General features: G+C 30.2%; 1 protein-coding gene across 2 annotated transcripts; it reads right to left on the bottom strand.

Annotated features, from left to right (window-relative positions):
* Window positions 1–7922: 7922 nt before the first annotated feature.
* Window positions 7923–13902, bottom strand: LOC112503818 (cationic peroxidase 1-like). 2 transcript variants are annotated; one of them, XM_025107811.1, is made up of 4 exons: window positions 13629–13902; window positions 10693–10884; window positions 9639–9804; window positions 7923–8464 (listed from the first exon to the last, which is right to left on the bottom strand). In XM_025107811.1, the coding sequence occupies exons 1-4, from the start codon at window positions 13857–13859 to the stop codon at window positions 8082–8084; spliced, it is 972 nt and encodes a 323-aa protein (XP_024963579.1). In that variant the 5' UTR covers window positions 13860–13902; the 3' UTR covers window positions 7923–8081. The 2 variants fall into 2 exon arrangements, with proteins under 2 accessions (XP_024963579.1, XP_024963580.1); XM_025107812.1 differs by lacking the exon at window positions 10693–10884.
* Between the last annotated feature and the right edge of the window lie 3560 nt (window positions 13903–17462).

Genomic DNA, 17462 nt, shown 5'->3' on the forward strand with positions numbered 1-17462 from the left:
TGATCTTTCTACGCGTCCCTATGTCCATATGCAACTTTTCCCAGATGTCAATGGGAATCAAATAATCGGTTATTGTTGTTTGATGTTGAACTCATGTTAATAGCGACGTTTGTTTGTTAGGGTGGTGAAATCCCAAGGTTGAATTTGGCGCCACTAAATCCGGAAGTGATGTATTTACTTGATGATTTTCATTGCTTATTATCATATGGTGAATGTCTCATTCGGCTTATCTAAATTTTCGATATTGGCATTATAACGCTGCTTTCAATGCCTATAGGGCCTTGCCTTGGTATTGGTCGGCAAATGATGGACACTAGTGTCGCTTGCTACTTATCCATATCAAGATGTGATATGGAATGCACGTCAATATCTATTGTTCGATATTCCTCTTTGTCGTTCTTACATCACCAACCTTCGTTAAACATATGCAACTCTTCAACATACTCAACAAAGGCGTCATGACCCGCAAAATTTATCTAAAGCAACTTGCAACTCTATTTCCTTTCCAACCTTTGCAGATATCAAACGTGCCATCTTGTATTAAATCCTCTTTTATGTATTCGTGTATATTCATGGTCATCATATAAGTACTAGCCAGTTTGCATATTTAAACACATAAACTAGCTTACTATAATGTTGTTTATCTTACAAAATAATTATTTATCTCATAAAAAGCATAATGTGCTATGTACTATTACCTCTTTGCTATCCTCACGTCATGGGGTAACATTCTTAAATCTCAAAAGGACGAGGAATTAAAAAATCTCAAAAATACATCAAATAAATGATAAATTCCTTCCTGTAAATCAATGCTTGGATTTCTTCGAATATCATATCTAGAGTTAACATCAATGATTAATAAACCATGCATTACATAATGACCAGGTTAAGGTCAGGTGTTACTGAAAACCCAATAAAGGTAGCTATCTCCAAATGCGGAACACGTCTCCAATTTGTTAATTACTTCTCATGCCTCTGATTAGCACTCAATTTTTCATAGTGTCGATGGTATCATTCTACAAGGACCTGATGTACATGCCGATAAATAAAAAGGGTTAGGCTTAACGCCTAGTGAATTCAAACAGTTTTCCTCTTAATTATAAAAGCGGTAAAACTGAAAAATGCTATTTAAATCATAATTTCCAAGATTAAATGTATTTAGTATAAAAGCAACATTCTTTCCAAAACTTACCATTTTCGTGATAAGAACCCATTCATCAAACACCCCTTTATCATAAAACTAAAAAGCCCAATACTCAATCAAAACATGAATAGAGTCCAATACTCAAATACTAAAACTTGGATAAAACTATATTAATTAAAATACCAAAAGACTCAATACTCAAAATCACAAATTCTGGATAACACTCCATACTCAAATTATCACTGACAAACAATGATAAAATTTAATACCCAAAACAACACCTTTTGACAAGGGGGGGACCCAATTTTTCATGGATAGTGGCGGAACACTAAATTAGACCACAATTCCATGTTATAGAGCTCATACTAAGGATCAATGGTCAATGAGTTCAACCAACCTGTGATTTATAGATCAAAACCCTCCTGATGATCCTAGTTACATTCATTCACTAAATATTACATCTTGCGGACAATGGCTAGAGTTCAACCAACCTATGATTTATAATTCAAATCCTCGGATAACAAAATGTCTATTTCTAGCTACAAATAAGAGGTTAACCATCCCATAAAAAACTGACTTAGAATTTGCAGATAATAGCTAGAGTTCAACCAAACTGTTATTTATAGTTCAACGCCTCCAATAACACAATGTCTATCCCTGGCCACAACGCAGGAACGATCGTCCCATTTTAAATTAACAAAGACGGACTCCTATTCCTATGGATCCAATGTTTTACAGTCTAAATTACATGACTCCAAATGAATGACTAGCGCACTCAAGACATGTAATTCTAAAATAAAACACAATAGATGCATATCATGTCCATGGCTTAACATATAGCAAATTAACCGGGCAAATGTCCTCAAAACTTAAATGATCCACGATCAACCCAAAATACTCCACACTTATTTGATCACTCGATAAAAGTCAACATACGTAATAAAACGTACTTAACCTACGTTTATGTAGACACTTGCTCCAAAAATATGATTAACTAAAAAACTCATTATTGATTTAGACATATCATTTTTATATGAAAATATACTCTTTATATTTCCAAAAAGTCCCATAACATAATAAGATGCATTTTCCAAATGGTTCATAAAACCATGTACACAAAACACATTAACATCAAATTATCTTCATTTAAACCATACATCATCAAAATACCCCATTTCATAATTTGTTCACCCAAATGTCCAAAATTCCCAAATATAAGTGTCTCACAATATTTATAAGATCAAATATAACCAAAGATGCAAAATTTTCAAGTAGTTAACACATTTGATAAATATCAACAAAAACACTTCAATACATCAAAATAGACATTTTTTATATGTACATAATTTTCACAAAATAACTTGAACTCACCTTGCTAGATTTAAGCTAAATCTAGGTTTTACCCTAATATTGAGCTTCCTTTGGTGAAGAGATGAAATCATCAAGCTATAACTCCAAATATTTGGTGCAAAGCCCTCAAGAACACTTTCTTTTATCCAAAAACATACACAAAAGAGAACTCAAGAGAGAATGAGAGTTGCTAATGCAAAAGGACCAAACCTTAGATTCAAAAGACAAAGATATGAACTTACCTTCAACCTCTATGAACCCCCGAAAATCATTAAAGAAGCTTTAATAATATGTGTTATTCGCTTAAGAGCTTCCAAAGAAGAAACTACGCCTCAAGAATCGCTCACATCGGTTAAGAAATGAGAGAGCTATGGGGCGCTTTGAAGGCCATAGGGATTCCAAGCATGGGTCATTTGCACTCTTCAGAAATCACACTTTTTAGCTCTGCGAAGGTTTTTTCATCTCCCGGGTTTACCTTCTCGTCATCAACCTTCGGTTTTCGAGTTTCATGAAGGTTTTACCGGTTTCCTTCAATTCCTTTTCCTCCTTTATATGAACATCCAAAGGCATATAAAAAGAAGTCACCACCATCGGATTCCGAATTTCAGCGTGTCCTCCCTTGGTGTCACTGATATGTAAACAAGATGTACTTAAGACTACTTCTTCATCATCTTCGTTGATGGAGGTCTCTATTTTTCATTTATCAACCAATCCTAACTCTTCATCTTGAGCTTCCCACCGGCTTTGAGAACATATGCATGCACTAATCTGAATTTAAGCCCTTTTCTCCTCTTTGGACTTGAATGTTTCATGTTGAAATAAAAACAAACTCATGTTAAGGGCTATTAGATGGAGCATGTCTTCAAGTGACATACCTGAGCTCTCAGAAGAGTGGTTTGTTGTCGATGTTTTATGTTCATAGATAGGGAATGATTGCTCTAGCCATCTGTACTCGTAGTCATTCAGATTTGGATGGTCTTGCCATCCCGGATAGTAGTTGTTTGAGTAACACTCAAACAAATCATGGCTCAAGCATGGAAATTCTCTACGATTATAGGACGATTCGATGTTGTAGTGGAAAGTTAGGATTGGCTGGATTGGTTAAGCATGTCGAGCATATGTCCTAGACATCTCTACCGGTGATGCCTTTGCACAAGCGATCTGTTTCACAATATCAGTTAAGTCCGAAATTTTTTACTCGAGGGGGGGGGGAGAGAAATACCTCAATTGGATTGCATCCTGTGATCATCTATCATGACCTGTATAAATATGGATGATACGCCATGATTAATATAAGAAATACTTAAAAACCACTCTACTTTAGGTACACGATTAGATTATAATAAAAAATAAAAATTAAAGACTTAAAATAAAAATAAACAAGAAATAAAACATAAAAACTAACAACAATAACCGATGCCAATCCCTGGCAATGATGCCAAAGATTTGACGAGTGTCGAGTACGAGAAATAATAAATTTTTATTACCTCAAATTACAACCTAAAGTGTAGTACCGCTAAACAGGGTCGAATCTAAAGAGATTGGCCGTGAAAGATTATTGACTACTACGCTCTATTTAATAAGAGGGGGTTGGATTGAGATACTAACCTAAACATATGAAATTAAAGCAAATAAAAATAATAATTATAAAGTAGCAATGAGTGTAAATCACTAATTAGACGGTGTATCATATGCTTGTTCTTAAAAGGATTATTCTCATTTTATTCTAGAATGGATGAGTCTCGATATGCATCAATACAATGTTTGTCAAGTGTTGATTAGCACGAGAAGCTCAGTGACCAATTTCTAACCGGTTAATTTATTTTAGTTACAAACGTATATTTCAATTATCGGTTGCTTTAAGATTAGACAAAAAAACCATTCCTAGCCAATAATCGGACGCCGATCATTTAGATTAGATTAAGCAATTCTGCACTACTCTCAATTAATACGATTATCAATTGAAACAATGCTTACTACCAAGATAAAATTAAGAACAATTACGAATTGAAAGTTGAATCTAGTGATACACAGTTTGGTTAAACAATATGAGGCGATTGAGAAATTTCGACAAATGTTTCCCAAATCGTTTCTTCTCCTCTATTTCGTTTCTCATGCGATTCCAATTGATCTCCCGCATGGCAACGATTATTGAACAATATTTATAACCTCCTAGCAAAAACCGCTCGATTAAGGCTAAAAACATGACTTGGGATGTGGTTCAACCCATCGAAAAACTCCGCACATGGATAAGGTGCTCGACAAAAGCGCTAAGGCAGGATTTGGGCCAACTAAACCCGTCAGAAAAGTCTCCTGCTAGTTTTGAACTTGGTAGCACCTCCCATGAGTCTTGGTGTGATTTTATCCACTGATGAAAACTTCCGAGATGGAATTGACCTCGATTGTCGTCATATATATATATAGAGAGAGAGAGAAAGAGGGGGGGGGGGAGAGAGATAATGACTTGTTAACCAATTAATTAGTAATGAATTAGTGAACCCAACTAATCCATTTAATTTATATATATATATATGGTTATGGTAAATTGGAGGTCATAAATTGATGAAAAATGAAATGAATTAAATGGAATAAAATGAAGGGCAATATTAAAACAACTGTGATTTATTTTTGGAAGATAAATTCAGTTTTTTTTAAATTAAATTTCTTTCCTTTATCCCGTAAATTCGGTTTTAATTTCATTTATCTCTTAACTTCGGTTACTTTTTTTTTCAATTAATTTTTTTTCGTTAGTGTATGAACTTTGGTTGTTTCAAATTTTTTACCAAAATTTATAAGTGAAACCAGAAAGTGAATGAGATAATTAAGGTAGTTTGAACAAAGTTCATAGGTAAAACAATAATTTTGTTTAAAGTTCTTAATGTTCTTTCGTGTATGAACTTTGGTTGTTACAAATTGCTTACAAAAGTTTATAGCGAGATGGAAAGTGATAAGATAATGTTTTGTGAAACAATGATATTTTTTTTTTGTTTAAAATTCATACGTGAAACAATGTTTTTTGTCCAAAGTTCATTACAGTTTTGTTTCAAAATGATAAGTGAACAAAATAATAAAGGTATGTGATAATTAAATGTATAAGTTAATTAAGAAAGATGATATCAATATATGGAAAAGAAAAAAAAAACCCTAATTAGTACACTTTGTACTAATTAGATGGTTAAAAGAACGTGTCTCCATATATATTGTGTAGAACCAAAATATTTAATAAAATTAGATATCACGCAATTAGTTAAATAGAACAATTATTAATCTTTAGTTCTAGAATATATTATATAAACTTCATTTCATAATAATAGTTTAAAGTTTTTTTTCGTTGTGCAAATATATATCAGATATTATGTTCGATTCACTACAAAATAAACAGTGTTTGAACAATTTAGTTTGATTAAATATGTTTCCTAGATCACAACCTTCCGGTGCTCAAAATAGAAAAAGAAAGAAAAAAACAACAAGAAATTACTCAATCATTACATGAATCGCTAAATAAATTTGTTGCGAGGCAAGAAAAAGCCATTGAAAATGTTAGTTCTCATGATAATGTGGAAAATCTCGTTGATGAAGAACTTGTTGATCCTAATTCTAGTGACTTGTTGAAAATTTTGTTGATGAGCCTCATATTGGTAAGCCTCATGTGGATAATCCTAACTCTAATGACTTTAATGAGTCTAATTTGAATATTTTTGAGCCAAGTGTTTGGGATAGTTTAAACTTAAAACTGAAGGATTTGCTTCAAGAAAAATGGCCTGTTAGAGAAATTAAGATCGTTTTTCCAAAAGATGATCAAAATAGGCATTTTTCTTTACCCATTATATTCGTACGCTACGAAATGGTGAGTGTCATGAACAGAAATGGTTGGTCTACTCTAAAGACTTGGATAAAGCTTTTTTTGCTTTTGTTGCATATTATTCAAAAAGGCTCAACCAAAAAGTCAATTAGCAAGTGATGGACTTTATGATTGGAAACATCTTAATCATACATTATTGGTACATGAAAATAGTTCTGAATATTGGATTAATTTAAAAGCATGGTCTGAGTTAAAAATGATGTTGGATATGAAACAAACAATAGACAAGGACTTGCAAGAGTTAATCAAGAAAGATACTGCTCATTGGAAACAAGTTTTGATTCGTATAATTGTTGTTGTGACATGTTTGGCAAAACATAATTTGCCTTTTCCTTGAACAAACTAAAAACTCTATGATGATTCAAATGGTAACTTTTTAGGCATTTTTCAAATGATTATTGAGTTTGACCCTGTCATGCAACACCATTTTCATTTGAGTAAAGAAAAAGAAACTCAACATTAATATCACAATCATAAAATTCAAAATGAGTTGATTGAAATGTTGGCATTCAATGTGAAAAGTGTAGTTATTGCAAAAATCAAGGAGTTAAAATATTTTTCAGTTATTCTTGATTGCACTCCTGATGCAAGTCATAAAGAACAGAAGACTTTGATTATAAGATGCGTAGATGTGTCGAGTTTTACTATCAAAGTAGAAGAGTTATTTTTGGAGTTTTTGGTAGTACAAGATACATCTAGTAAAGGTATTTTTGATATACTAGAAGATGTTTTGAGAACCCTTGATTTAAATATTAATTGTGTACAAGGACAAGGGTATGATAATTGGGCTAATATGAAAGGAAACCATCAAGGTGTTCAAAAAAGGTTGCTTGATATAAACCCTAGAGCTTTTTATATGCCATGTGGATGTCATCGTCTTAATTTAGTTTTGTGTGATATGGAAAACTCTTGTCATAAAGCAAAAACTTTTTTTGGTACATGTCAAACAATTTGTATTGTATTCCCTAATTTTACAAAGCGGGTGGAGTTATATGAATCATATGGGGATGAAAAGCCTTGGACATCTATTCAAGTTATGGAGTTTGTGCAAAAGGTGGATATGTTCCCACACGTGTTGCTTGCCTACATGATTTTGTTAACCATACCGGTCACGGTAGTATCAGCCGAAAGAAGTTTTTCAAAATAAATGTTATTGAAGTCATATTTGCGGGCTACCATGAGCTAAGAGAGGTTTAATGGGTTAGCAATTTTGAGCATCGAAAGTAAGTTTTTAGCAAAGGTTGACTATAATAGATTAATTGAAGATTTTGCTTCACGGAGTGTTTAAAGATACCTTTTTAGATGAATAGGTAATCTTACATTTGCTTTTTTGTTCTGGGTTTTGGTTTATGTCCCCCCGTTGTAACTTTTTTTTCCAATAATAATCGGCATGATGATGAGCTGCCTAGTTTGATTAAGTTCCAAACCCTTAAAAATTTGTGTCTTCTTGAGTTCTTGGTTCGTAGGAGTAGGGGTATCATTTTGGCTCTCTACCCAGGGCATCCAAAACCATTGGTCGGACCCTGGGGTGAATGCACTTTATTTTGTAGTGATTATTCGAAGAATACAATTGCAAACTGTCTTTATTTGAACATGACAGTCTTCCCAAATTACATTTCAAGCTTTTCAAGGAAACAACATAACTGAAAAAGGAAGACACTTTTTGATATTTTAGTTCTATAAATAAGGTTTTATAGGCATTTTCTTGTTCCTAATGAAAGGATGTTAATTGGTTCTTCTGCAATTGGTCCTAACTTGACCATTCGAGCCAATTAAAGGGCTAATCTTGCCCATCTTCACCATCGCATTTGCAAAGTCTCTTGAGAAAGTAGCCCGATTCGATGCATAGATCCTAACTTGTGCATCTGTTGAACCGCCGTTGAATAGCTCTTGGTCCGAATGTAATAATCCTCTTTGGTTGATCAAATTATTGAAGTATCTGTTGTCGAAAGATGCAGGTGAAGCATCTAGTGGTGAGAGATTATCGTCACCACCGCTCGATGGACAATGTGCTCTTAATGATGTCGCAAACGATGAATTGATGTTGTTATCGTTGTAGAGACGTTTACGGAACACCGAGCACCTTACTTGACCAATTGTATGAGCTCCTACATGTATACATAGTTATGAGGATCCATGTGTACACATGAATGATTATTGAAATATTTGAAAAAAGTTGGAAAGAAAATACATGATAGACTAGAGTGTTTATTTTCAAGATTATTATTTTTGACTAATTAATTTAAAACATTTATTATAACATATTCAAGTTTATAGGAAGTCAAAAATGTCTAAATATCTTATAATATTGTTATATAGGACTTATGTAATGGATCCAACATTTGTACATGCTATGTAAATAGGTTACAATAAGTTTATAGGACGTTTTTTTTACTTCTTCAAGTTTTTATGACAATTTTTAAATAAACAACAATATTAAGTTTTTTATTACAGTGTATAAGAAAATGTCGAATAAAACCAAGTGTCTTATTAAAACATATTTTTGTAAGACACTTCTCACAAGTGTAAAATAAAGAGACTATTAAGATATTTTATTTCTAAAATTTGTTAAAAAAAACTTGTTAAAATACCTAAAAAATGTCATATATATTTATTGTAATACTTTTATATAATACGCACAATTATTTGATAATATAAACTAAATTTTAATAATGCAGTCGATTAAGAATCCTAAAATTTATTTTATTGTAGTGATATTACTGGTTGATTTTGGTCCAATTCATGATCTTTGTAAGAGTCAAATGCCTGGTTTTGCATGATTCCATATTTTGAAATAAAAGTTTCTATTAAATTTTTTATATATCATATTTGAAAAAGTGTATGATAAAGCGAAGTATTCTAAAAAACATTAACAGATTTTTTTTAATTTAAAAATGTCCTAAAAACTGATTAAAACATCTAAAATCGTGCTATAAATTAAGTTGTATAAAAAAAATTTATTAGGACATTGACATCCTATGAACCCGAATTTGTTCTAATGACTTGTCAAATAAGCCACAGAAAAGCCCATGACATGTAGTCCGGTTGGCTCAAAGAATGAGGAGATCTATGTTTGCTCAAAAAGCCGTTGATCTCGGGATCGAGTTCTGGCCCTTCATGTGCCTCGCGGACGGGTGAGTCTTACACATCTAACCCACTCACACCGGATTCCTTGAAGATTGAGTATCATGTGGGACCGGTTAAGTTTACTAGCACTCGACCTTTTGCTAAAAGATAAGCCACACAAAAAATTCATATCCAAATTAAAGGTGTAAAACAAACCTGATAGAGCAACCATTTCATTAACAGTGAAACCTTTGTTTGAAAAAGTTGAGATGAGAGCACTAAGACTTGAATCTGGTGAAGGGAGGTTAGAATTTGCAGCATTTAAGTTCGCTTTTGTCGAGTCTCGTCTACCAAATAAAACATTCCAACTTGGCCCACCAAGCTGCAATTCAAACAAAATCACTTAATGAATTAAAACTTATTGTTTTATAAAACTTAAGTTGGATCAAAGGATAAATTCCACCATAAAACTAAGGAATATCAGCAACGGAGAATTCCGTCGCAAATCCGTCGCTAAAGGCATATTTCGTCGCTGATAGTCCGTGGGTCAAATGCTCTTGGGTAATACTATCAGCAACAGATCAGCGACGAAATTTAGCGACGGATCAGCGACGAAATATAGCGACGGATCAGCAATGGGAAGTTTTAGCAACGGCTTAGCGATGAAAATTTACAACGACCGATTAGCAACGAAAATAAGACACTTTTGAGAATTGTCCTAAGAACAAATTCTTTTTATAAGACATTTGTTTTTTCAAAACATTTTGTCATTAAAATTTAATAGAATGCTTTATTTTAAGTGACCTAAGAAATTGTTAAGACGCTCAAAATATACTGTAAATTTTTCCTTTTGGACCTACGTACATATAATATATATATATATATACGACATATACTCATCATCACTCATCATCTTTGGTGAAGTATGAACTCTTAACTTTCTGAGAAGCTAGTTCTACTAGTAACCCGGGTATCATTTCCCAATGACAATTTGATGAGCGTCCTTTAGTTTGTTGTAACATTTTTATACATAAAAGATAATTGTTTGGTTTATTGTTTTTATAAAGTTAAGGCTAATAAAATAGTTTATGAAAACATTAGATAATTTTAACGTTTTTATAAACCTGAATTTGTTAATGTGAAAGACGGGTTTGTTCCCCATAATATGTGATAACTTATGACTCAAATTGATGATCTCTGGATTATCCCAAATAGGTTTCTAAGTAGGGTTCCCATGCAAGTTATAAAGGAAAATTATTATTATACTTACAGTAACAACCGAATCTCGAGCAACAGCAGATAATATATCTGAACATGAAACGACACCAGGGCACATGCGCTCCAACTGGGTTTTAATAGTATCAATCACCTCGAATCCTCTCAACGAATTGTTATTTGGACCAGCTGTTTTTTCTCCGATAAAATTGGCAGTATCGTCCAACAACACCGAAGCATCACATCCCTATATATTTGGTTGCAAATAAAAGAATGGACTTGTAATCAGTATTATGAAATTCGTATATTGATGGGGCATTCAATCTTTTAAGCATGCGTATTAAAGTATCTCCTATAAATAATATATATCGATCTAAAATAAAGAAAAATAAAGTTAAAATTTATAAAAAATTACACTTAAAGATTATCTATTTTAAAATTTTCTACATTAATTATATTATTAAAATATTATATAAAATTTTCATCTAAATATCTTTTTATATAAAATAATAATATAGCAATATCATTGAGAGAAACCATTAAAATATTGTTTACTCTTTCTTTGCAATTGAGTTTTAAATTAAAAAAATTTAGGTTATCTCAAATTTAGAAACACTTTAAAATACATCAATACAAAATAATTTAAGAAAATATCTAAGCGATTGAAAATGCTGTCAATTAAGCAAGCAGCGTGTGAGAGGTCGATCATTGACTCAAAAGTCGAAAACGATATATATATATATATATATATATTGGTCGGTGGAGCGACTCTCGGACGAATTTTCAACGAGGAATCCTTCATCAGTGGTTGTGAATGACTGATTTTTTCAATCTCATACGGCTCCTCAAAGGTCACAAATTAAATAAATCTAAGGACCCGTCCATTATTACTGCTATTAACTATTAAGTTATTCATATTCGCTATTCATAATTAATATGAATATATTAAAGAATAAAATATAAAATTTCAAATAACTGTTAAATATTATAGAACATAACAATTAATCTAGCGGTGCAATTATATCCATTTTTGGGGGGGATTCGAATTACTATTATCAATTAGAAGAATTTATGGTTGGCTTCAAAATTGTAACCTTCCCATGGCATAAAAGCTAAATTTATTTTTTGATATCGAAATCTATATATATATATATATATATATATATATATAACCCAAAATGATGAATTTTCACGATCAATAGATGACATAGAAATTATTTCACATAGCTAACATAAAGGCTTAAAATGATGTAAACCGGATATCGTGGCAAGGTCAACTTTAAACCTTAAATATCATGGTAAAGATGTGACATTTTTTAAGACGACAAATTTATATGTCATACGTATATATACATATATATATATGTTTATATATATATATATATATTACTCAATACTAAAAAATTTACATTTTCTGATGAAAAAAATTATATAGATTATTACTATAAAAATAATTTTTCATCAAGTTATCAAAATAAATAAGGTGTTGTTTACCAAAAAGCTTATTCGATAAATGCTTACCAGTAAAATTTATCACCTTCAGTTACCTTATTGTATAACATTTTCGATCATCAAAATGGAGTGTTGCTAAATGCCTCTTACCTGGAAAGCTTTTACTAGATAAGTCTGTTCCCAAACGGGCAAGATTTTTGGTTCTTATCGGGTAAAATTTTCAGTCTTTACCATCCTCACTCGGTAAGTTAAGCATTTAGTAGACGACCCCCAATAAGTCATAAAATCTTACGCTAAAGACTATATATCAAATGATTCAGATAAGTATACTACTTCATATACCAAATCAAATTTCACACATTAAATTATATGTAACATTATTTATTCTTCATCACTATTTTTCATAATTACAAATTTAGTTTTCCAAGTTTACGATTTCTGTATTTTTATTTTAAAAGTGTTAAAAACTTCTATAGTTTTTAGAGCATCTCAACCATATCTATACTCGAACTTTAAAGACTCTCTATTTTGAAAATTTTTATAAATATAATAATTAAAATTTTATTATTCGAATACACTTTAAAAATTAATATAAAATAATAATAATTGGGGTGAGAAAATTTAAAAAATTATTTTTCTTTTATAAAATTTAATTAAAGAATTCGTTAAATTTATAGAATTTTATTCTCTCTATATTACTAAAATCTTCAATTTTCATACTTTAAAAAATTTGTTAAAAGTCTTTTATGTGTTATATGCATATAAATATAACTCATATATATATATATATATGAGTTATATTTATATTAATTTTTCGTTTTAATCAAGTGATGGGTTATAAATTAAAATTATGCTTAGAATTAAAAATTTGTATATATATTATAAAACACATTAACACCAAAACCTAAAATAAATTATTAATAACAAAACACGGAAATATAATCAAAGAACAAACTATAAATACATAATAACCAAAAAAATATACGGATATAATTTATAAAGTTAATAAATATAAGAGTCGATGGAAGTTCAATTAGGAACCTAAAATTGACTAATAACCTGAGTACCTACAGCATAACATGTGTCGCTCTTGAGGATGGATATTTATCATGAATAACACATTCATAACGAATATAGGTCTATCATTCGTTATGAATCACAATTATGATGAACATGTTACAACATTTATGATGAATAACACTTTTATATTCCTGATGAATATGTGAGATGTTGTGTTATGGATGGTCCCGTGGTTCCTAATCAATTTAGATTCCTAATAAAACATGCCCTATAATAATATTACTAATTGGTTATATAAATATAGATGAAAAGAAATATAATTGGAATCTAACATTTTGGTGTAAAAGTTAGCTAGTGTTACTACCAGAGAAGAAATACTTTTCACATCAAATTTTATGAAAAATAATATAAAATATGGTGTTACCTATAGAAGATGCCTTAATTTGATCTAAGTAAACCTAAAAAAAAAAGCATATGAGTCAAAAAGGAAGAAGTGTTAACAAAAAGTTGGAGACTTGCATTAACAAAACAATCATGGAAATGAAGGCGAAGCAACGAAGCTCCCATGCGAGCTTCCTTTGATACGGCTGCATTCACTGCTCTTGTTATTACTGAACGAAAGTTAGGGCACGTTGTAGAATAGAAACTTGTTGATAGCTGACCTGAAGAACTCTCAACCAGAATCGATAGGCATAATGTAAAAGCTGAAAGCTTAAACAAAGAAGAAAAGGATGATAAAGCCATGAGCATGACAACTTCAAGAAGTAGTAGATGTTTGGGAAAGAAAGGTTCTTGTGGTAAATGAAGGTTTATGCATCATCTATATATAGGAAGACCAAGAGGGGGTATGGTGGAGATTCTTTTGCTCCAACAATTACTTTAATATTGTGTTTTTGAATTTGGAAAAAATAGAAAATAAAGAAAAGGGGAAAAAAGAGCGAATTTTATTTGTGTTCTTGAAAATGAAAATATATGAAAAAAAAATTAAGAAAGAAAATAAATTTACATGTACGAATAAGAAAAGAAAATATACAAATATACAGTTGTTTAATTATTTTACAACATATAAAAACAACCGAGAAGACATGTAAAATACAGAAAACAAGAAAGAGAAGTTACTACTAATCTCCAAATTTAATGAAATATCTAAAATTGAATATTGAGAAGATAAAAATGGTATTTTTCAATTGTTTCTACCAATAAAGTTGAATGTATTCTTAATTTTTTTCAGATGTATTGAAATCATGAGTTTATAAAATATTTCAATAAAATATGGTTTTTATGAAGAACTTAACTTTTAATTTTTATCGAGTAATATATAGTTTTACTTCTTAACGTTTGTAGTTTTCAATGGATATCGTTTCTAAATTTTAAAAAAATTCGGATTTGATTTTTTATGTTTGTTAACTCCAATTGTTTTTTTTTTTTTTTTTTTTGGTGTTTTTGTCTATTGATTGTTAATTTTCTTCATTAAATCTAACTAAATGAAGGGTGTTTCAGTTGTCATTATAATAAAATAAAAGAACATATTATATTATTAATTTTAAATTGTAAAAAGATGAAATGTGGTAGTTATCTTTTTTTTTCGTTTCACAATTTAAATTAAAAAAATAATGTGTATTTTAATTCTAATATAAAATTAAGAAAACAGTAAAAATGACTAAAATACCTCTAATTTAACTTGACTTAACAAACAAAGTTAAACACCGTTAGATAGGAAAACCAAAATCATTAATATTTGACAAACATGAATGACCAAATTCAAGGTTTTAAAATTAGGGGTGATATTCGTTAAAAAATTTATATATTAGAGACAAAAATTGAACTTTATTCTAAAAGAGTTTTAAAGTAGTGGTGCCCAAAAATATGAACTCAATGTTGAGAGTTGACTCATTAATATCCAATTATTATCAATCTACTTGCATTCGAAATTAATTGGTGTTGAAATCATGGGTGGCTGTTTTAGTCGTTTCCGAAGTCCCGTATCTAATTCGTGAAACTTAAATACGTGGATTAGTTTTAAATGTGTTCCACATTCATCGATCTTTTATAAGACTTTTCATGACAGCTATTTAACATATCGTGGTCCAAAACTCGTTCTCAATGCCATATTAATTACGGTGTTACATGTCAGATCCCTACGTGTTGTTTTTGTAATAAGTTAGGTTGTGAAATAAATATTATTAACTAAATTAAGAATACTGTTTTATAAATTAAGAATACTGTTTTTGCGTATACTCGTTGTAATGCTCAACACTATGTATACATTTGCAGCTACCCTTTACATACAAATTGAGCTTCAACATTGGAACACAATGTTTTTAACAAAAAAAAAATGAAAGAAATGTATCATTTTCCTTCTTTTAAGGGATACGATATCAATAAAAATAATTTTCATACAAAACACGTACTCCAAATACATTTTTTGTTTACATTGCATGTTATTAGTTGACAATTAGCAAATTGCATATCATTTTAACTTAGTTATTTACTTTTTTAAAGAAACATTTCTTCAGAGCACAACGTACAATTTCATACACATAATAACAATAATAATTAAATGATAATTTAGATGTAGTATTGTAGGTTTTTTCTTTTCTTTTGAAGATGCACAAAAGATCGGTTAACTGATGTTTGACCGGTAAGGACCAAGTACCAGATTACCGATCCTAAAATTTAAAGATGTGTTAAAAAAGTTCTAGTCCAAGGACTGTTATAGGTTAAGTGAAAACATGTTTAGACCTAAATTTTGAACATTAGACTGGTCCTTGACCAGTTAAAGAAATTGAGATAACATCCAAAAACCATTCAGTGATTAACTGAAATCAGTCCAGTTATGGCATGATCAAATCATAGTTAAAGCACAAAAAACCTGATCATGACCCGAAAAAACCATCAATGTCCGTTGTTTTTACCTCAATTATATATTTTGACTAAAAATTAAAAATATATATATAATTAGTGGTACTCAAGTTGACTAAAAAATTTAAAAAATTTATTGAAACAATAATTTATGATAATCGATAGTCATTTAATGCAAGAAATTTTAGAAACTATTTTAACGATATGTCTCGGTTTTTTCGTGTGACTCAGACTTTAAATCTAACATGTAACACAAAGATAGTTTACTACATGAAATATTAGATTTTTTTTAACTTGAAGATTAAAAACAATGAAAATTATCAAGACGACAAAGATTAAAAAAAAAATTAACTGAAGATACAAAAACTAATCAAAAATAAAAAAATAAAAAGGAAGAAGTTAAAAAGATTAATTAGTTTATAATCTCAATTTTTAACTAATTTTTATGTCATACAATTAATTATTTTACTATAAAATGAAAACTCGGTATTTTTTTAAAAATAACTGTTCACTTTATTCCTTTATATATGTATTTTTTATTTTCTTAAAAGCATAAAGAACCAATTAAGACTGATTGGATCACCGATCCGTATTTGAACTTTTTTTTTTTACCAAATATTGGTCTATAACAAATAACCGATTAAGCCCCGATACATATTCAACTCTAGTCATTTACCGTCAATTACATTCAAATTCTAAAACAACCTTTTAGAACCAAATAAAAAATAGTTTTTATCATTCAATGAGTATTTTGTATTTCATAAAAATTGGAAACAATATATTTCTTACGGGAAGAACTTGTATCAGTATCTCAATTTCAATTCAAGAATTCAATGACATATTCGAAGAAATTCTGGAGGATAAACTTCATCGTCGAGAGAGAAACAGTCTGAATTCAAATAAGTGAAATTAAATTCTATTTAACTTTTTGTCAACTAAAGATATGGTTAAATCTGATTTAATTTCATTCCACGTATTTTAAATTTCAATTCCTTTCATATATTTTTTTGTGACCTACTAGTAAAAATATGGTCTTAAGTGACGGTTAAAAAATTTCACCGTAGGTATACGATAACGATTTTTGTGGACACAAAAATCGTCACCATAGCTGCCATAACTTTTGATAAACTTTCGGTTATGTTTAAAAAACGTTATCAAATCACATCAAAAACCATTACCATAGGCTAAAACCGTCACATTAATTAGATGTACAAAAAGTTCATTTTTTTTTCTAAAACCGTTATCGTAGTATAACATACAATGACATTTATTTTTAAAACCGTCACCATAGCATGGCATACGGTTACGCAAATTTATTAAAATCATCATCTTAACATGGCATATGTTGAGGTTTATATTCAAAAACTGTAACTGTAGCATGACATACCGTGACGTTTGCTTTTCAAAATTGTGACCCTAGCAAGACATACAGTGTCATTTATTTGTAAAAATTGTTACCATACCATGACATACAATGACATTCATTATTTA

Source organism: Cynara cardunculus, unplaced genomic scaffold, assembly GCF_001531365.2.
Source record: "Cynara cardunculus var. scolymus isolate 2C unplaced genomic scaffold, CcrdV1 Un_Scaffold_3910, whole genome shotgun sequence".
Taxonomy (NCBI): Eukaryota; Viridiplantae; Streptophyta; class Magnoliopsida; order Asterales; family Asteraceae; genus Cynara; species Cynara cardunculus.

Bases quoted from the DNA above. Each gene is read 5' to 3' on its own strand.
- LOC112503818 (XM_025107811.1), bottom strand. From the start codon at position 13,859: ATGCTCATGGCTTTATCATCCTTTTCTTCTTTGTTTAAGCTTTCAGCT. The intron at 9,805-10,692 runs GTAAGTATAATA...TTTGAATTGCAG, and splicing joins CTCGAGATTCGGTTGTTACT to CTTGGTGGGCCAAGTTGGAA. The intron at 8,465-9,638 runs GTTTGTTTTACA...GTATACATGTAG, and splicing joins TGAAATGGTTGCTCTATCAG to GAGCTCATACAATTGGTCAA.